The sequence below is a fragment of the Carassius gibelio genome, chromosome A20 (assembly GCF_023724105.1).
Source record: "Carassius gibelio isolate Cgi1373 ecotype wild population from Czech Republic chromosome A20, carGib1.2-hapl.c, whole genome shotgun sequence".
Lineage (NCBI taxonomy): Eukaryota > Metazoa > Chordata > Actinopteri > Cypriniformes > Cyprinidae > Carassius > Carassius gibelio.
This window is the reverse complement of record NC_068390.1, coordinates 21,440,176-21,461,483: the sequence shown is the minus strand read 5'-3', so window position 1 is coordinate 21,461,483 and position 21,308 is coordinate 21,440,176. Positions and strand designations below refer to the sequence as shown.

The following is a 21,308-nucleotide window of genomic DNA, read 5'->3' as shown; positions in this document are numbered from 1 at the left end:
TTTTTTTTCCGCTGAAGGAAAAAGTAGTTGCACATAAAAACGGTATGCGGGTGAGTAAATGAAGACTCGATAAGTAACCAATGACCATCTTACCTGATCGTTACACATTGAAGTGACGTTGCCAAGGTTATTGTTGCCCATGCCGACAGATGGTCCAATAGGAGGTAGAGTGCTCACCGCTCCTGACCCTCCAGCCATTGACACGGTGATGCTCATGTTGTTATACACGCCTTGCTGGCCAAAGCTCTGAGAGACAGGCTGGCCTGCCTGGTTATACATACTGCCACAAAACAAGAAGAAATGGTTTAAATGAAGATGAACACACAGACACAAGTTTTCTGACCTTTTGGTGACTGCTATCAAACACCATACCTGTTGTTGCCCATGGCCCCTTGCTGCCAATTCTTTATGTCAGGTGACTGATAACCAGGTGGAGGCTGCGCTTGCTGGAGCAGAGGATTCTGGGAGGTTGAGTTCTGAGGTGAAAGCAGGGGGCTGGTTGGACTAAGCTCAGGAGCGAAGGATGGATCTGCTTGCTGGATCATGCCTGTGAGGGAGATGTGCATTGGCTCTTTTAGTCATCATGACAGAAGCATTAAAAGTTGTCATTATTTTTAATTGCATTTTTTTATTATTATATTTTTATATGACTATTTTTGCAATTTAATATTTTTATTTTAATGTCTACATAGTATCACTAATTTTTACTTCAGCTTTAGTTAATTTAGTGCATCAGGTAAACTAAATAAAAATGAAAAATGTTGCTTATCTGAAATTATACAAGTCTACATTTTAAAATATTTAAAGTTAAATTTTATTTTATGGTTTTAGTGTTAGCTACGGTAGTTATAATAACACGGGTGATGATAAATTAGTAGCTTATAAATGAGACATACCAGATCCCCCAAACTGCTGGAAAAGTCCCTGTTGAACAGGAGTGTTCACAGGCCCACCAAATTGCCCTTGAATGCCTCCCATAATGCCTTGGTTTCCCATGCCCACCCTGGTAGGTAGCTTGGGGTCCAGAGGTCCTCCCATGGGGTTAAAATGGCTTGGGGAGGTAGGCGTGTTTCCAGGCACGGCATTGTAGCCTGGAGAAAAACCGAACTGCTGCTGCTGTGGTGGCTGTTGCTGCTGGGGGCTCTTAGGAACTCGCTGAGCCCCCAGAGGTCCTGTGTTCATCCCCTGCCTCATCAGCAATACCTTCTGCTGCATAAGCTGCCGCTGGCGGTGCTGGAAACTATAAAGCTCCCGTTGCCGCTGGGCCATCATTTGAGCATTGAGTGGAGGCTGTTGAGAGAAAAGACGGGATTTCAGTTTCATTGAAAGACACAAACAGAAAAACAAACAATGATTGCGAAAGCAAAAATGCACAGATGCATCAATGACAATGATAATAGTAATAATAATATTAATATTAATCATTTTAGATTTTCATAAGAAATGCATTGATCTTGTAAAAAGATATAAAATAAATACTAGTATTATTTTTTACCCATGTCCCAAACCACAACTTTTGCATTAATACATAAATATATGTTTGAAAATGTATATATTTAATGAAAAAAATCTGTATAATTATTTAATTACAAATTTATAATCAAAATAATATATTATCATATTTAGAATAATAATTATAATTATTTGTATAAAATATATCAAAATAAAGACGTGTTAATATTTTTCTATCCATTTTACCTCTCTCTCTCTCTCTCTCTCTCTCTCTATATATATATATATATATATATATATATATATATATATATATATATATATATATATATATATATATATATATATATATATACACACACACACACACACACACACAAATAAACAATAATAAATAACAAATAATAAACAATACTAGCTTATTTACAATAATAATAATAATAGTAATAATATGATTTAGAATTTGATATAAAATATAAATGTATGAACTATATATAATACAATTTAACATATGTATGTAAAAAATATGTATAATTTAGCTTTAAAAAAGAAAAAGAAAAAATAAATTATTTTATCATCAGTATATATAATTATGAACCTTACCAAAACTAATCAAATCAAACTAAACTGTAACCAAGATTCATATCTGAGATAAACAATCTTAATCAAATTTTGTCAGAGCAAATGCTTGCACCCCTACTAATGAAATTCATTATTCGCCTCGGTGCATGTGACACTAACCTGAGAGGGCATCTGAGGCTGCTGCATGCCCTGACGCATCCCCATGGCAACATGCCCCCCTTGTGGGAACTGACCCATGGCCGCAAGCCTGTTCTGGAGCTGATGGAGAGATGAGATACATCACCACTAAACAAGTGCAACTAATCACACGTTCACTCGGCAGCTGCACTCGACAAAAGAATAGGTTAGTTCCACAGCATGTTATTTGAAAGGATCTGTTACACAGTGCAAGAAAATCCAAAAGGGGGATTTAGAAGTTGTGGTTCAAATTTATTATTACACAATGAAGTGAAAGCTAAAGCTGAAGCTCTACCTGCTGCGGGCCTTGCAAACGTTGCTGGAGCTGGAGTCTCAGCTGGTTGGGAGGTAGCCGCAGCTGGTTGGGCACACCAGGAGCTCGGTTCATGCCGGGCCGCACCGTCACTCCCACGTTGCCTGGAAACGCCATCCGTGGGGCCCCGAAACTCATGCCCTGTGCTGTGCCCATCTCAGCAGGAAACTGTGAGGGTGAGGTGGGGAACTGAGAGGGGTAGCTAGGCAGCTTGGGGTCCATAGGAACAGGTGTTGGAGGCTGAGACTGAGGAAAGGTCTGGGTGACAGGTTCGAGGCATCCACCCTGTAGGCGAGACAGTAAACCAGTCAACCTTTAGACACACTTTTCTTGTAAATGTAAAATGTATGAGAAGAATTGGTTTTTCTAATAATACTTACTTGAACAATCTTGTCGATGCCCAATGCTCTGTCCAGCTCGGCCAACTCACTCTCGTCAGTGCGGCTCAAGAAAGTGACCAGCTGCTCCAGCAGGGCCTTCTCGTCGTTACAGCCCTCAGGTGTGGTGGGTGGACACAGCATCTCATCCAGCGGACACGGAACACACTGCCTGCTTACAGCATAGAAAAAAAGGCAGTCTATATGATTCCATGACTGGTTGCATAAAAGGTTTAGACTAGTCTTAACAGTTAGTCATCTATTTTTTTCTTCAAGGTTTGTCATTTTTTTTTTTTACATTTGGTTACATAAAACTTAGAATAGTCTAAGCTGAATCCAAAAAATAAGACTGATTACCCCTTGGCTAACTGCCAGTTGGTTAAACTAGTTCTTAAGACACTGTCCCCAGATCTTGATGAACTTTGTTTAAGCAGCTGACAGTTCTATTTCATATTGCATGGTTAATTAAAGTTGAATTTGGGTGAAAGTGCACAACTGCTTCCCTGTGACTGAGATATGTTTATAACAGTAATTCTGACTGGAAATATAAATATTTCTATCGATTCTTCAGAGATGAGACAAAACATTACACCTGCTAATAGTTTTTAAAATAACAATTACACCTAGATATTAATCAGAGATAATTTACTTGAATGTCCTCAACACATATAAACACAAATGTAAAACTAAAGATAAAGAAATATTTAACAAAATCTAATTCATAAATGCAATATAAACACATAACAAGATGACTAAAACTTAATTTAAAAAGAAAAATGAAAATATTAAAATAAAGGCCAATTAAAAACATAAATAAATACTTCCATAGCACATAAAAATTACTGAAATTACTACTTAATGTAGTTAAAAAACATGTTTTTGCTTTCACCATTATATGAGATTCAACAAAGTCAAACTCTGGTGAGGTTACTAATATTTGTTATAGTTATATTTTTAATTATTATTATTATTAATAATAATACTATATATATATATATATATATATATGTGTGTGTGTGTGTGTGTGTGTGTGTGTGTGATTACATTTTCTGATTTCAATCATAATATACAGCACCTACTCCACCACCCAAATGTTAAAGAATCATAGGGATTTTTAAATAAATTGACTAATTTTACATAGGTTCTTTCAGTAGTTAGTGACACCAATAAAAATCACTAAGGTACAAAAATGTACAGAAACAAGAGTTTTCAATAAAATGCAAATCAATAGTTGTTATATTACTCAAATTCTTTTGTTTGTTTCTGTAGCACTCACTCTTGAGGAGAGGACAGAGGGGTCTGTGTCTGGTTGCCCAAGCTGCTATCGAAGGTCATTGGTTCAGCCAGGGACAAGGGCTGGAACTGCTGGGACTCGGAAAGCTCCAGCTTGGCCAGACCTGAATCAAACGAGACAATTTTCTGTTATTTTAACTGTCTTACTTCTCCCCTTCATTAACTAATCAAACCGTTTCTGTTTTCAAACATGGTGACGCGTTCAATCCTGCACCTGTGTTGGTGTTGAAAGAGTTGAGGCTGGTTGAATTGGCAAAGGGGCTGCTGCTCTCCTTGGGTGGCTGAAATGGGTCTGTCTGCCCAAGATCCGACACCTGGACCTGACCCTGGTTTGGTGTAGAGGGGTCACAGAACTCAAAAGAGGACTGATTTGAGAGGTTTGATCCATCAGGGAATGCTACAGAGAGACGGAGGAGGAAAAAGTAGTTATTGAGGACTTAAGATAAATGAAATATTATTTATTTTTATTATTACTATACTAAAATGGGCCTTACATTGGCTTGATGTTCCTGGTGACTCTCTCTTCACATTCAACCCGATGGAAATGTTGTCCTCACTGGGCTGGACGAGCACTGGCTCCTCTGCTGCTTTACCTCCCACAGAGCTTCTCAAAGTGGGCAAGAGCTGGTTCAAAGTGTCCAGATCGGTGCTGGGAAACTGCTACTCATGTAAACACATACAGATGTGGAATGGAAATGATAGCAAAGGTCATCAACATCAAAAGGCACACCAGAGCACAAGAAAGACAAAGTCCACATGTGACTGCCTCAAATCACTGCAATAGAGTAAACTCTACAAAATGCACTGAAATTTCGGCGGCCAAAAGAGAAATATATTTGATATTTAATAATAATGTATTTTCTGTCCGAGTTTTTAAAATTCAGTATAATTAAAATTATTGAGTTAAATTAAAAAGTCTTACAAAATGACTTTATATTATTTAATAAAATAATAAATAATTATTACAATGCATTTTCGATTTCGGTTTTCAACCAAGTGCATCTAGAATTTTCGGTTTCGGCCCAGAACTTTCATTTCTGTTCAAACCGCTACAAAATATACTATCAATATTCATGCTAGAGTTCACGTTAAAGCTGGTTTGAAGCTGGAATTTATTTTCATAAAAGACTGAGATATTTCCTGTGAGATGAATGCTGAGATGTCGGCATGTCCAGCCTCAAAGCAATACAATATAATGTAAGATATTTGCCCACATTAAGTAATAATACAATAAAATATTATATAGAAAACCACGTCAGAAATTGTGGCTATTTTAAATTAGTTTAATTTGTGCATTGTTCTAATTGCAAGCCATAAAAAAATTTTTAAAAAAAGTATTGTAAGTTACTGTTTTCTGGCAAAAAATAATAATAATAATAATATAAAATGTAGTTAATGTCATCATGTAAAAATCAATCATTTTAGTTTTAGTCTGAATAAAATATTATATGTATTAAAATATGCCAAATTAAATCAAAATTTTTAATTTTAACTTAAAACATGCATCAACGTTCAACAAAAACATCTGAAAACAGAACTTTGTTTTAAAACCTGATCTTCTGAAACAACAAAATAATTGCAATTAAATGCATTGAATTCTTTATGCTTTCTTGAGTATTTTTTAATTAAAATTGTTTAAGTATTGTCATAATGATGCTCTTTTTTCAACTCACTCTCATTACCAGTTTTGAAATAAAAAAGAACCTTCAATAACAAATAGTGATTTTGCTGCTGAGATCCACATGGAGAAGCAGTAAATTGTCAAAATAGACTTCCATCGGCCAAACATCCTATTTGCGGTCAGATTTTTAGGAGTTAAAACACTAGAGCATTCAAAAGTTTGGGGTCAGTCTTTTTTAAAATACTTTTCAGCAAAGATTCATTAAATTGATCAAAGGTTAAAGTAAATTAGTGTGATTTCTCAAAGACCATGTGACACTAAAGACTGGAGTAATTGCTGCTGATAATTCAGTTCTGCCATCATAGAAATAAATTAAAATATCTTAAAATATAAAAAGTTATTTTTAACTGTAATAACATTTTACAATATTACTGTTTTAACAGTATTTTTGATCAAACAAATGCAGACTAGCTGAGCATAAGGAGCTTCTTTCAAAAATATTACAAAAAACGTACCAACCCCAAACTATCGACCAGTACAGTAAACTTTACTTGAGTTATGAAGGCCATGAAAAATGTTATAAATAATGAAATAAGGATGTAAATACCGGGCTGGGCTTGTCACTGGATTGAGGCGAGCAAGCGACTGCAGACACGGTGGTGGCGGCAGCAGCAGCGGCACAGGGCACATTCTCTCTGCTCCCTTTCTTCTCTGCCTTTACCTTGACCGTATGGAGGCTAAAGACGGCTGGAGGCGGCAAGTCCTCCAGGTCCTTTTCATCCGTATCCAGCAGAAAGCGCAGCAGCTGGTGGTCCTGGGTTTCCTTCCCATTTCCCCGTGCCACCAAGGCCGCGTTGGGACTGGTCGGGGGCTCTTTCTTGACGTCGGGCTCCTTGCCTGCATCTGCAGGGCTGCTGTCCTGGAGCAGGCGGTGCAGAATCTTATGCCGCTCAGTCAGAGTACTGTGAGAAGCCGGACACTGGGACCCGGGTGCGGGACGGGGTTGGGAGTCATGTTCAGGGGCACCGTCCAAAAGCTGGTTAAGTTTGGGGTTGCCCACCGCAGTAGCTTTAGGCTCATCAGCGGACGCTTCCGGCGGTTTGGCCGGGGGCTGAAGTGCTGGGGAGCTACTAGGGGTTGGAGTCTGTCTGGGGGGTAAGGGAGAGGGGAGAGAGAAACTGATGCTGTCGCCACCAGACTGCTGCCTGGTCAGTCCGCCAGCGGGCGAGTGGATGCCAGGCGCAGAGGGGGAAAAGGGATGGCTGGGCACACGTGGGCTGCTGGCCAGGCCTGGGCTGCCCCGTAGAGGTCGAGGCGACATGAATGAGGTAGGGGTGGCAGTGAGAGGGCTGCCAAGTGGAGAGGGGCTGCTGACCTGCTGGGATGGCCCAACGCGGCTGGGCGTCAGGTAGCCTGGCGGAGTGGGTGTTGGGGGTCCAGGAGTGGCACAGGTGCCATTGCTGTTGTTGAGATGGAGGCTGAGGTCACTGGAGGTCTGCAGGGCAGGTGAGCGGGAGGCTGGGGCAGCAGGAGACAGAAGGCTAGGGGTAGTGTTTTCCTGAGAGCTAGCAGTGTTGTGTTCCCTAAAACACATTTAATCATAAAATTATATATATACACACGATGCAATAGTTATTATTGTGTGACATGCTCATATAAATGCGGAGGACATCATCAGCTACCTGTCTATAGTGTGAATGCCCATGATGAAGGGCTGTACGTCTGGGTTTGGGGGGCAGCAGAATTTGCAGCGTGTCTGCGCACTGAGGGACGTCCCGTCACTCAGTTTGAAATGGTACAGAGGACTGATGGCCATGCCGTGGGTCATCACTGTCAACACAAACACAGAGAATAAAAACTAGTTTGTTTTATAGTTCCCATATTTACATATATCAACTTAGTAACAATAAGTCTCATTTGCTAACTATAATTGCATGCAAACATTTTCACTCAAAAACAATGATTTATCAGTTAGCCTGCACTACATGTTCTCCACATTTAGGATACGTCCACATGTAAGCTGCATACTGACACTACGGTTCAAGAGTCCGCTGTCAAAAATCCTTTCATTCAGCAACGTACAATAAATTGATAAAAATTAGCATGAAATTAGCATTAAATCACGTTTCTACAAAAACACATAATAGTACAGCAAATCAGACTGAATCTGCATGACTACTGAAGGATCATGTGACATTAAATCATAAACTGTCGTTCTCTAGGCAAGGAAGGCAAGGGCAGATCATAACTGCTTGAAAAGTCAAGTACTACTCAAAATGGCTATAGATGGAGGTGAAAGCGCTCACCCTCATGAAGCAGCTTCTTGGCATGGGAGGGCTCATTGCCCTGAGGCTGGAAGAATGCGTAGATGCACTTCCTGACCAGGTCCTCCCAACCTGGTCGGCCTGTGGCCCTCAGAGCACTCGTCTCAATAGAGATGATTTTCCCTGCGTGCGCACACACACACACACACACACACACATGATTTTGTAAACCGGACTTCAGGTTCAAGAGGAAGAAGCTTTTCAAATCACAGATTTAACAACAAACCATTTTGCACTTCCTTCTACAAGAACAGAAAAAGAAAGCAGTTTCATTTTTCTGTTCTTGCAGTCGGTTTTCAGTCAGTAAGAAGAAAAGCAGTCCTTGAAACAAGTTTCTTATGCTCACTAAGGCTGTAAAATGAAGTGACCAAAAATACATTAGAAAAGTAATATAGTGAAATATTATTACATTTTAAAATAACAGCAGCTATTTGAAAAATAAATATTTTGTAATATTATGAATGTCTTTACTGTCACTTCTGATTAACTTTATATGCCCTGGCTAAATAAATTTGTGAATTGCTTTAAAACTAAATCCAAGCTTTTGAACAGTACTGTACAAAACTAAGCACGCTTTATTTTAGGGAGAAAGCCATGTCTGTTTTTAATCAGGAATTATGGGAAACGATGTGTCAGCTCATTGTACCTGTCGCTTCTTGGTGTGACATTCAAAAAATACAAAATAGAGTGCAATGAAATGTAAGATGTGTTTATAATCACTAAAAATTTCAGGAACAGCTATTTCAGCCACAGTTTTTCTACTTTCCAATATTCGTTTGATTCTGTATTTTATTCTTTTTTTTTTTTTTTGCCTATGACAATAACCCTGCATGAGCTCTTACATGATGATAATGTGGTCAGATCAACAGGTGTGTGTGTGTGTGTGTGTGTATAATGAAACACTACCTGTAGGGTCCTGCTTGGTGATGAAGGACTCTGTACTGACAGGGATCTGAGGTGGATGGGGTATTCGGCATGCTATACAGATCAAACAGCTCTGCAGGTCTGTGGAAAATACAGACATAGTGGTTTGAAGTGCCATATGCAACACATACCAAACATTTTTTCATAAATCTGTACAGATCATGATTAAACATAATTCAATTAGAAAAATGCAAAATACAGGAATTTTTATTAGTGGACTCAGACTTTTAAACTTCATGCCTAAAAAAAAATGATTTCGTATTTGAAGACTGGCGTGTCAACGACAGCTTCATCAGACTCCCTCCACTAAGCTAAATATTTATATGGGTATGACTTTATGAGTATGTGTGTGGTCTCACCCTCGCCCTCCTCCTGCACCGCTCTGGGCTGAGAGACCGTGAAGCACTGCATGAGCTCATACTGTTGTCGGGCCTCCTGGTTCTCTGAGTCCACCTCGTCTGGAGGTCTTTTCAGCAACCTGCAGTTAAACGTGTGGCTGTTCCTTCGGCCTTGCTCCTGAGGCCATGGCACACCATTTACTGAAGACACACACAGATGCGCAAGGTAAGTATGAGATAAAGAACCACCAGTCGAGTATCACTGAGCTCTAAAGAGGCTGACCTCTAACCTTTGTGCTAATAGTTAAAACAGAACACTACCTGCCTTTAGTTTTTAGCTAGATTATTTTTAAACAACTAACACAAACGTAACATACAGTAACATACAGTCTAATACAATTCAACCTCGATATCTTCTCCTATATCTCAATTTCTTATGAAATACAAATATACATAAATATTAAAAATATTGTTAATAATGAAATATAAAAAATAGTTAATAATAACAATGCAAAATAAAATATAAAATTATACAAAAATATATATTTTTTATTTATCTTCTTTTATATATCTTCACATATAAATGTTTCTATTTTTTTTTTTTTTTGCTATTTTATATTATTATTACCAATAAAATACTAATAATAATAAAATATAATTAAATATATTAGGGATGGTAAGGTATCACAATTTTTAATTAATTACATGATGTGGACAAAATTACTCCCAAAAGATCATTTAAAGTCATTGTCGTGTAAAGCATCAAACAGACATTACAAAAAGTAGGTTCAGCAAGAAATATTTTGTTTGATCAAATTTATTACATTACTCTTTTAGACCATGAGGTTGAGTAAATGATGACACAATTGTCATTTTTGGGTGGGTGAATTATACCTTTAATAACTTATTTTATTAATTTTATTATTTTTGCTAAGGAAATATTAAATTATTTGTTTAATGAAATTATACTCTTAACAATAAACTAAAACTGCTAGTAGGTGGTGATAAATGTCTTAATGATTAAGTCATCGAGTAATTTCATTTGATTCGTTCCCCAATGGCTGATTCCTTCAGGAGTGAAGTAAACGGCTCTTTATGAATGGTCCATTGAATCATTAGGCTTGTTCGACTTGAAGCGTATCATCACCATCAGACCAATCAGTGCGTGCAAGAGCTATGGAGAGCAGACGGCACTTTATGCTTTTGAATCCCTCTTGAGGTACTTTGATGTCACACATCGATCGGTATAAGAATATTAACTTCTTACTTATTGTACTGTTGTATAAGATTGGTATCATAATTTGCACTCGTGTGATATTTCACTTATTGCTCATGTGATATTGCTTAACTATAATGTAAATATGAGACAAAATCTCAAACGGGCATTTTTGCCCCGTATCTTGAATTTTAGGGACATTCTAACTACTTTCTCTAGGCTCCATGATGAAGTGGGGAACTGTTAGCACCCTCTAGAGAGGACCTAAACTATTGTAAAAAAACAACAACTATATTTACAATTTTAAATATTTTTTTAAATGACAAACTTTTAAATATTATTTTCAGTAAAAGTCCTAATTTCCAATTTTAAGCAATTCATTATTTGACAATCATCATCTAAATAAAATAAATACAATTTCTGTAAAAAATAAACTCTTCAAATCTGCCTATTCAGTGAATACGTCAAATGAACTCCGCCCATTTTCTCCATCTAGCGTTTGGAGCTCAGTGATTGGTGGTCCAGCTATGAAATTACAGAGGGCCCAGGAATAGTAAATCAATGGGAGTGTAATTTTAAATTACAGAAAGACTGACCAATTATATCTTTCCTATAAATGTGTGGGCCTTGTTATCACTAACCACCTGCTGTGGGATCTCGATCGAAAAAGAATATATATGCTAATAAACTAACTAGCCAATCTTCACGTCATGATGAAAGCCGCAAATAACGTAAGTGAGGACATTTACTGTGCCACTGTGCCAATAATAACAGTATTTAATATAAACACTGCTTGTTTGTAATGAAGTGTCTGTCACCGAGTTGTTATGCTGTGAGCGCTGTCTTGATGTGTTGCCATGCATTAAACATTACATTTGTTGGTTTTGTGCACAGATCGATTGTGTGATGATGCATTTGTAATGAAGATCTTTACGGTTTGTAATGCGGTCTTAAAATACTGAAAATATTTCAGTGTGGCTTTATGTACCCCCCACATGATGTAAAGAAGTGTAATGTAATAAAGCAACAAGCAACATGTTTTTGTTCTAACCAATGGTGCCTATGGCTATCGATAGCCCCGCCCACAAAGAAATCTCATTGGTCCAAATTCCTACTTGCCAAAACTGCATATTAATCATCAAATATCTTCTGAATGGTTGTAAGAGTGTCATGTCGCATGATGTCTGGTTGGTTAGGTGTAACATTTCTGTTAAATCTTTAGCTATAATTCTCCTCTTAATGTGTACTTTCTCACCGAGAGACTCACCAAGGCTCTTGGGTAGCAGGTTGCGCACAAACTCGTTGTGATCACCCACATGTAGGATGCTGTAGACGCTGGAGGTCATCAGCTCTTCCTGGGTATAACCCAGATAACTGGTGACGTTCTCAGACACAAACACAATGCGCCCCTCACGGTTCACGGCGAAAAAGAAGCCACCCAGGGCCTTGTGAAACAGAGATAGGAGAAAAAAAGATGTATGTTGAACAAAAGTTTGTCATTCCCAATTATAGAAACTGGGCCAGGCTCAGATGAGGAGAAAAAAAAAAAAAAAAAACTGGTCTACGGCAACACTCTGACATTATAAAACCTCAATATCAGTCTTTTCAACAGATAAACTGTTTAAAAAATCGGTAACACTTTATAATAACTGCATGCTATTAATCATTAGTTAAGCATTAGGAAACAGTTCATTCATCATTTATAAAGCATATCTATAATGTATTTAATAATAGTTTTTTCATACTTTATTAATGATCAATTTATCATTTCTAAATTAAGTATAGCATTATTTACACACCAGTTATTAAGGAGTGGTCAATGGTTCATAAGATCACTTAGAAATTGTAAGTAAATGATTAATAAACTATTTAAATGTGCATTCATCTTTTTATTCAGACATATAGTAATAGTTACTTATAGTATTAATAAATGGTTTATTAACATTTATACTGTAATTCAGGGTTAATTCAGGTAGTTATAAAACATGTAGTTGTAAGTTAACTATTTTTGTGAGCTCATCTAAAGTGAGGACTATTTATGCCTTGTAAAGCTTTTACAAATGAGATTTAAAGGCTGTTAATATTTCTACGTTCTGTTTCACTGTGTGGTGTTTGTTTCCGTTTTTTGTTTAGAAGATAACTGAGCCTTTAAATATCCTTTATAAATGCTTTACAAGGCATAACTAGATTCACTTTAGATGAGCTCACATAAATAGTTAACTGACCACTACTAAATGCTTTATAACTACCTGAATTTACTATCTGTGATCTTATGAATCACTGGCAACTCCTAATTAACTGGTTTGTAAATAATGCTATACTGCATTGAGAAATGATAAATTGATCATGAATAAAGTATGAAAATACAATTAGTAAACACATTATAGATATGCTTTTAAATCAAGAATAAAGCATTTATATCTGTATTTATAAACTGCTTATTACTGTCTATTAATGCTTTATAAATTATGAATTATCTGTTTACTAATGCTTAATGAATGATTAATAGTGTGCAGTTATTATAAAGTGTTACCAAAAAGGCTAATATACCTCCAAGAGAAGTGGCCCAAGGGCTTCCTTCTCCATCATGCCCTGACTGCTTGACGATATGTCACTCTTTTGCACCTCATCATCTGGAGACATCAGAGCTGCTTTCTCTGTGAACACACAAAGAACATCACTTTAAAATCCCAGATACGTGATACAAACGTTGTCTAAATTTGAATGCCTGAATATACATTATGGAAATAAAACAATAATAAAAAATTATTTAAATAAAGTATGTAATGCAATGTGACAAGATATTTATAAATGTCATAAAATTGAAATAAATGCTATTCTTTTAAACTTACTTTTCATCAAATAATTTTTAAAAACAAAATGTATAATGGTTTCCACAAAAAAAAAAAAAAAAAAATTAAGCACTAAATCAGTATATTAGATTGATTTCTAAAGGATGATGTGACACTGATGACTGAAGTAATGGTTGCTGAAATTCCAGCTTTGCCATCACAGGAAAAATTATTTCAAACTGTAATTATATTTCACAATATTACAGTTTTAACTGTATTTTTGATCAAATAAATGCGGCTTTGGTGAGCACGAGACACATTTTTTCAAAAACAAAAAAATAAATCTTACCAACCCCAGATATTTGAACACTAGCATAACACAATGAAACATACATTCACAATTATTTTTTGACCTCAAGTTTTGGTTCCTGGTTTTGAGAACAGTTTGTGGTGTTCATGTAATCCACACCTCCCTATCTATCAGAGCTTTCTCTAATGTGCAAGCGTCTTTTATACACACACAAAAAAAACATGCATCATTTGACTATTGTCCTCCTTCCTCTCTTGGACTGGGTGGATGAAAGCTATGCAGCGGAAGCCTCTCTAAGACTAATGTGAGCAAAGTGGTACTTTTGGACAGGAGCCAGCCGCAGTAAGTGCAGCGAGCACTCTTGAGAAAAGCTTGAGACTGAAGAGTCACAACTCGGTCACTCTTGTGCCAGTTTGACTCAGAGAGGCGATATAAAGTGTCAATGATTATTCTGTGGCCAAACTACTTAACCTTCTTTCTCCTCTTGAGATCAAAGCTTCTGAGAACACGACTCAGTCCAGCAGCTGGAGAGAAGAGAAGACGAGACTGTTTGTTTTGGGCTGCATTTTGAGTGAAGTCTTCTTGAAGGAAATACTAAATTTAGATCAGAGCTCGAGCACCGTATTTACACACATAATAGCAATGTATTTCTCACTGAGGAACTTCTGCAGAGCGCTCAACTCGGCGACGACATCAATCTGGTTTGCTGCGTTCTGAATTTTGGAAAGCAAAAGTTTAAAATAAGGAGTTTTGAAGGTTTTACAGAGACTTTAAGCAAATGCTTGGCCAATTTATTGTAAGTAAAGGGAAGGACAGAGTTAACTTTTTTTGAGGGCTGACGCTGATATCTTACAGTATGATCACACATACATAACTGAACTATGACATTATCGTGAACCCAGGTTGTGGGACTGAAATGAGTCAACATGTGGTTAAGTCAGTGTAATACAATAATTGTAGAAGAGCAAAAGAGAAAAGGAACCCAGCTCCACATCCTTACGATTCGCCCCTAAACAAATAAATACAAATGGGACTCCCAGTCAATCCCACAATCCTCCGGCTGATCAATCACAACGTTCTGACATCACTCCCACTTCAAACACAGCCAGTTGCCATGGCTGCAGTGTTACTCTGGCAGTGGTGCAGCATGCGATACCTGATCTCACAACAGTAGATTTCCGATCTGCATGATGTAAGGGCTTTTTGTGTTCGCGGTGTCACACGCACACAGGCAGCCTATAGATACAGAACTGCCAGGAACCTCCTACTATTTTTCAAAATAAAACAGATAAATCAAAGCATAAGACTTCAAAATTAATTTATTACCATTGTTTGCCAAGGCATGAATCCCCATTACTATTGCTCATACTTATGGCTTTGTTCAAATCCCTAACTATCAGAATTCAACTTTCGTAACTCAACCCACACTTTTTGTAAAACTAACATGTACAATACTCAAATCTTTCAGTGAGGCTGAGGAGAGGTGTGCTACTGATTATTTTTATATATGGTAAACAATAAACCACAAACAAATTAAAAAAAAGGCCAGATTTCGTAACAAAAAGGTACACTGCTGATTGTTAATAGTTTGCTTTCAAACCAGGCAGAATCCTGTTAATTGCAAAATCAGCAAGGGGAAATCTTTCTCCGTCACAGAAAGTCACATGGATTCCTACTGAAATTATTACATTTCGCCCACAAAAAATTCTCTAATAAGGACATACCACATAGCAAACAGCTTAAAAAATCTTAAAACACCTTTGCAACTACATACCAACAACCTGACGACTCTAGCTGGTGATCTACACCACCTTAACATAAAAGTGAAATAAGCTGAAAGTGAAAGTCAATTTTACATTTAAGCACCCTGAAAGCAAAGCAAGGGCACCATCAGTTGCTACTGTAATGATATATTAATTGTATCAACTCCGTTGCATTTTTAAGTTTAAGCTCGGAAGAAGGTGAAACGTTGCTATTTATACCGTGTTTTGCAAGCTGTGAGAAATCTAGCCAATCACAGAAAATGTTTGTTGATTTCTTGAACACAATGGCCAAGGTGTTTAACCACCTCACAATGCCGGAGATTTTGGTGAGTGCCGAGTTATGCTCGCTCTCGCAAAACCTCTCTCATTATCAAACGACATGACACAAGTAAGAGATTCATTGTGCAGTTTAGACAACTAAAGTTCAGGTAAACGACTAGTAAAACTAAAATGTATGACTCTGCAAATCTATTAAAATCAACTTTAAATAACTAACAAACTGTGATTATTATATCAACATGTTGTTTGTTATGATGCATAAATCTCAATTTAATAATGTACATATAACAATTTATTCTTAATCATAATATGGTTTGATTCTATTAATATATCGAAGGTTATATTCTTAATGTGTAGCTCTATTTGACACATTTTGTCTCTGTTGCCTAAAGGGGGTCGCACACCGGACGAGAAGCGGAGCGCCGCGTCGCGTCGCGCCACGTCTTTAAAATTCGAACACATTATTCTCTATGGGTGTACACACACCGGCGTCACCATTCTGCGTCTGTCCGCGGCGCCCAGCTACGACTCAGAACGCTGTTCAAATTTCTGCCACGCCACAGAGCGCCATCTGCATAGTTTTATATTAAAAAAACCCAGATGTTATAAACTGAAACTGAAATTAAAATACAGTACACTTGTTTCATTCAAATAAAACATTACAAAGTATTTGGTTACGTTTTCAGCTGCACAGTTGCCTATACAACAGATACAACAAAACAATAACAGACTTATTATAATAACACAGATTATTTTCATTAATTAACGTTCAAAACTCAGCTTTTATTAATTAAAATCATATATTTAAAATAATAATAATAGATGAAGTTAAAACTCTCCCATCTTGCTGCGAAATTGAGCTCACACATATAGAATGTGCGCATCCGGTGTGCGATACCTTGAGTTGTCCTACATGTGGCGCGACGCGACGCAGCGCTTCTCGTCCGGTGTGCGACCGCCTTAAGGGGTCCTTACCCTGTAAATCGTTGAAGACCCCTGCTCTAAAACATCTTACAACAACCAATCAAGGTTCTGCATCATGAAATAGCCTATATTTAAAAGGAGTGAATGTATTTAAATGCATCGAGAATCATCCTAGAATCAGACTGTGATTCATTGAAATGAAATAGATAAAATTGTGAGGTGCAAGATTCTCCTTCTATGAAACACATCATGTCACTTTACATAAGGTTGACAAAGTGAACAAATTACTATCGTTAGACACAGTCCTCAAAATGAGCTGAATAATTCGTCAAGTAATTTCACCCAGGCACTGAACTTCACAGTGAGTAAACAAAGCTAATGGCCGCCAGTTTTCCTGACCTTTGCCATGCGTATTGTGCTCTGACTTCATTTCTCAGGTTTCAAACTGAAGCAGATTTAGATTTTTTTTCAAGTGCATTTTCTGAGGGGCTGGAATGTTAACGAAGTGTGCTGTGCTGTATGAGAGCATGGCTGAAATGTGGAAAATTTCTTTGATGTACCCTTCATCCGACTGAAAGTGACATTTGGTCCTAGATTCCTAGTTCATATCATCCGGCCAACACATTGACAACCGTTTTCATAAACACAAACAGACAGGATCAATGTAAAAGTAGCCTAAAAAAATTTTCAAGTTGCAAATGATTCCATGACAGATCAGAAGAATTTCCTTGCTGAAGATGTGTGGCTAATTCAAATCTTGATCATTTTATATTATGGTGACAATAATGATTACAATTACCTTTTTCTGGAAATTCAATGAAAAATGTCTCCCAAGACACATCCCGCTCTTTGTTTTTTCACATTATTCAATGTTTCATCATCTCTTTCACACACATAATCTACAACAGTATAAATGGACACACCATTGAAAGTATTGTATGTCATACTCTAAAAGTGTCATAAAAGGCCCTTCGGGTGACATCTTAAAGGTTAAACTCAAGAAGGGAAAGTGTGTTATTGTCTGACAACATTAACACCACCGTGAAGCAGGGATATTAGAGGAGGGGCGGCAAGTTCCTGTTTCTCCTTTCTCGCAGAGAGAGAGGGGAAGTTGAGGTCTACGAGAGGCCCTCTCTTATACAAGGTCAGGGGGCAGGGCAGCGTCGCCATTGGCTGCTCTCTCGCACGCCCCTGCGGCCCCCCATTCCTCAGGCTCTGAATGAAAACAGAGAGGGCCAGCGCTCTGGGTGAGAAACTAGCGACTAAGTGAGATGACATTATTAAAGGATGACAAGAAACAAAATTGCAGTACTTAAGACTTTCTTCACAAGACTTTCTTCACATGCAATGCTTAAACCCTCAAGCGTTTATGTTGGCGGAAATCTCCAGCAAGACCTTTAAATGTCCGCAACAACAGGTTTAAAAACACTTCTCATTACAAATCGACCTGAGATGTGTGAAAGCATAACATGCTGTAATCATCTGTCCACAAAAATGCTGGAAATTAGGCAAATTTGAAAAAGTTTACCTGGCGCACGATGTGTTCCCAAATGCGGATCACGCATATCTTCCTCCATTTATATTCATAGAGACTGATTAGACTTCCTGCTTAAGCCATACTTTCTCCTGTGTCACCTATGCAGCAGTTTTACCCATTTCCCACTGCTTTAAAACAGCTAATAATAATAATGCATTTGCTCCCGCAGCGCATGCAGATGTGCCAGATATAGCAGAGCGGCTCCAGCAACTATCTGTCAAGTGTCATTTTAAAGGATTATGGTGTATACATTACAGTCCTGCAAAGAATCTAGACACAGCTTAAAATGTTTGTGCTAGCCAGTGCCTGCCCGCCTAATATGCAGACCCCACAGCTTTCTGACATTGATGAATTTTTAGATCTTTGGATAAACATCCTCTCATGGCCTCTTTGCATAAGTGATATTCACTATTCCAGGGGCTCCTTAGTTTGCCATGCCAACAAAACCCTTTCTTAAGCCTGCAAATCATGAGATGACATGTTTACCGCTGTCAAAATGAAGAATGATGGAGTGCATGTTCTGAATTACTTTCAAGTGTGAGATAACAGGGGTGGATTTGGAGCTAGCTGACATGCTTTGTTCACACTTCAATTGACTTATAAGTTCTCAAGGTTCCTCTCATTTGGAAATGACAGGGACAACAACTGCAAACCAAGTCAGTTACTGAAGCAAATGAAAATACCGGCAAGATTCAGGATTTAGCAATGCCAATGAAATTAATACTACACTGGTTGATCTTTAAGGTCAACCAAAAATAATCGCCTAACAAATAAAACGATCAATGATAAGTAAAGGAGCTTGGGTCACAAGGACTTTACTCAACTCCAGGTCTCACCATTCGGTGTCAGACAATATTTAACCATTGAGAGGAAATTGCAGTCTACTTATTGTCAGACTTGTCCAGGTATACTATATTTTAAATGGACTTTAAAGCCAAGACAATAAACATTTATGAAATCAATTAGATTATAAAAGTCATGCAAGAAAAACTAAAGATATCAGATGCAATAACTGCAATAAATAATGTGCTGAAATATAATGTCAATCTTTCATTTAGCATTTGTGCCCACTGCGTGCTTTAAGGCATTGCTAAATACACACTCCCAAAAATTATTTATGTACCAAGCGAACTCAACATAATCTTAAGCAACCAGTCTTATAAAGCCAAAATACTTCACTGCAGATCTGTGTTTAAACATAACACAGACATCTAGCTTTGATAAGAGCTAACATCTAATGATCGGTCAACATTGGGCTGGCCACAGATCCAAAATGTCTGGTTTAAAGGAATAGTTAAGCCGAAAAGCTGGCATCATTCATTCATTCACCCTTATGTCATTCCAAACCAGTAATATTTTCTTTCTTCTGTGAATCTACTTTGAATGCTACAATCCCTGTAGAACTTAAAAAACTGACTTAATCACTGACTGTGTCTTGGACTTCGTGTTCCCTTTATTTTATGGCTTTGTCTAAGAGCTTGGTCGAGTTACTGATTAAAACAAAGCAAAGAAGCAAGCAAATAATAACATCCTCTGGGTCCCCCCAAAAATATCAGCACAACTGATATAGAAGCTGCTAAAAAAGGAGTGCCGAACGAACAATGTCATTCTCACCACTGTGATTTACAGCCAGTCTAACAAACCTTATTTATTCACTTTAGTTCTTGTTACCCAAATATATTTTGAAGATGACTGAAGGAACACAAGTTCTTATCAGATTAGGCATGTCAACAAACCAACTTTCATATGCACTAAAATTCTGCAGTGTGCAACTGTGTAAATTTCCTGTCTGTACTGGGAAGTATATGGAAAAACGTGTGTGCAGCCTATGCACGGCTCCAAAGTAAAAGCATGGACACTGGCTACTCACCCTGCTCGCGCCGTTTGATCTGCTGGATCTGGTCCACGGTGCTCTTTAAGATGTGGCATTTGTCCGGCTTCACGTTCAAGCTGGCAATGTCACTCATGTTGGCTGACAGTAACTCAGCCAGTTCGTCAATGTAGCGGCATTCCAGCTCCCGCCGTCTCTTCTCCACACTACCATACGAACATGAACAGAGAGAATTGTACATTTTTTTTTTTTTAGAACTTAAAAGAAACTTAAGCACTGTACTTTACAATCCTATATAACGCTGCATTAGCACAGCATTAGCATTTTGCTGGCACATGAACAACCAACTGCACTCGGAAATAAAAAAGAAAATAAACAAAAGAAAAAAAAAAAGCCTGCCTACTACCGCTCTGTTATGATGTTTTTAAGACAAAGCCTTGAATGGGTAAAGTTTGGCACAGGGGCTGAGTGGGCATTCTGCAAGGACTTGGGCCCTGAATAATTCATGATGCTCAAAGAGCACTATGATCAAAAACAGCCCCTGAACCCAGATTCAGCGGTCTCAGCGTTCTGCCACCTGATAGAGGCAGAGGATTCTGCAGTTGAAAGGAAGAATGCTGGGCGATGGGAGACTATAGGTGCACTCAGGGACAAACTGTGGGTGGCCTGGAACCAGAACGAGGCTAAAACGCACACTTTTACACAGATGTATCATTGTAGAGCTAATAAGGGTTGGGCTGCATACAGTCCCTGCACTAGCAGGCATTCCTCAAAGGCTTTTGCTGCACATGGGTTATCAAGCTGAGAGGAGACACTGAAAGAAAGAGACATTGAATAAGAGAGAGAAAGACAGATGGTCAGGGGCTATGGTGAAGTAATGTTAGATATCAATGGAATGCAAAGGCTTCAGATCTGAGCCCATTTATCATCCAGTCAAAAACAAAAGATCAGCAAAGGCAAGGTGAAAAAGCGCTGTAGCTGAAGGCGTGCACCGTGTTAAAAGTAGTTGAAAAGATTTGACAGAAATGAACGGATTCTAAGGACACAGAATAAGGGAGTTTCAGTGGCCAATGTTTATTCTTCAACGCATAAAGAGTATAGAAACGTGTGTGTGAGTGTGTGTCATACATCCACGGTTGTTGTATGTATGCAGGGATAAATAAATGCTGTTTCTATTCATCAAAGAATTCTGGGAAAAAATGCACCATAGTTTCCACAAAAATATTAAGCAGCACAGCGGTTTTCAACGTTAACC

At 37.8% G+C, this 21,308-nt stretch overlaps 1 protein-coding gene across 3 annotated transcripts in view; it reads right to left on the bottom strand.

Moving 5' to 3' along the window:
* LOC127938438 (nuclear receptor coactivator 1-like) overlaps window positions 1-21,308 on the bottom strand; it is a 50,993-nt gene that overhangs the window by 5,632 nt on the left and 24,053 nt on the right. For 2 of the 3 annotated variants that reach the window (XM_052535045.1, XM_052535044.1), the window contains 17 exons: window positions 20,093-20,259; window positions 13,168-13,274; window positions 11,885-12,062; window positions 9,423-9,602; window positions 9,046-9,144; window positions 8,122-8,262; window positions 7,498-7,645; window positions 6,423-7,398; window positions 4,689-4,854; window positions 4,409-4,591; window positions 4,178-4,298; window positions 2,905-3,073; window positions 2,507-2,809; window positions 2,194-2,292; window positions 897-1,290; window positions 373-547; window positions 94-280 (listed from right to left, as the gene is read on the bottom strand). In XM_052535045.1, coding sequence (XP_052391005.1) covers window positions 94-280; window positions 373-547; window positions 897-1,290; window positions 2,194-2,292; window positions 2,507-2,809; window positions 2,905-3,073; window positions 4,178-4,298; window positions 4,409-4,591; window positions 4,689-4,854; window positions 6,423-7,398; window positions 7,498-7,645; window positions 8,122-8,262; window positions 9,046-9,144; window positions 9,423-9,602; window positions 11,885-12,062; window positions 13,168-13,274; window positions 20,093-20,259 — 3,793 coding nt within the window. The remainder of the gene's footprint in view (window positions 1-93; window positions 281-372; window positions 548-896; window positions 1,291-2,193; window positions 2,293-2,506; window positions 2,810-2,904; window positions 3,074-4,177; window positions 4,299-4,408; window positions 4,592-4,688; window positions 4,855-6,422; window positions 7,399-7,497; window positions 7,646-8,121; window positions 8,263-9,045; window positions 9,145-9,422; window positions 9,603-11,884; window positions 12,063-13,167; window positions 13,275-20,092; window positions 20,260-21,308) is intronic. The other variant, XM_052535046.1, reaches the window with a different exon arrangement.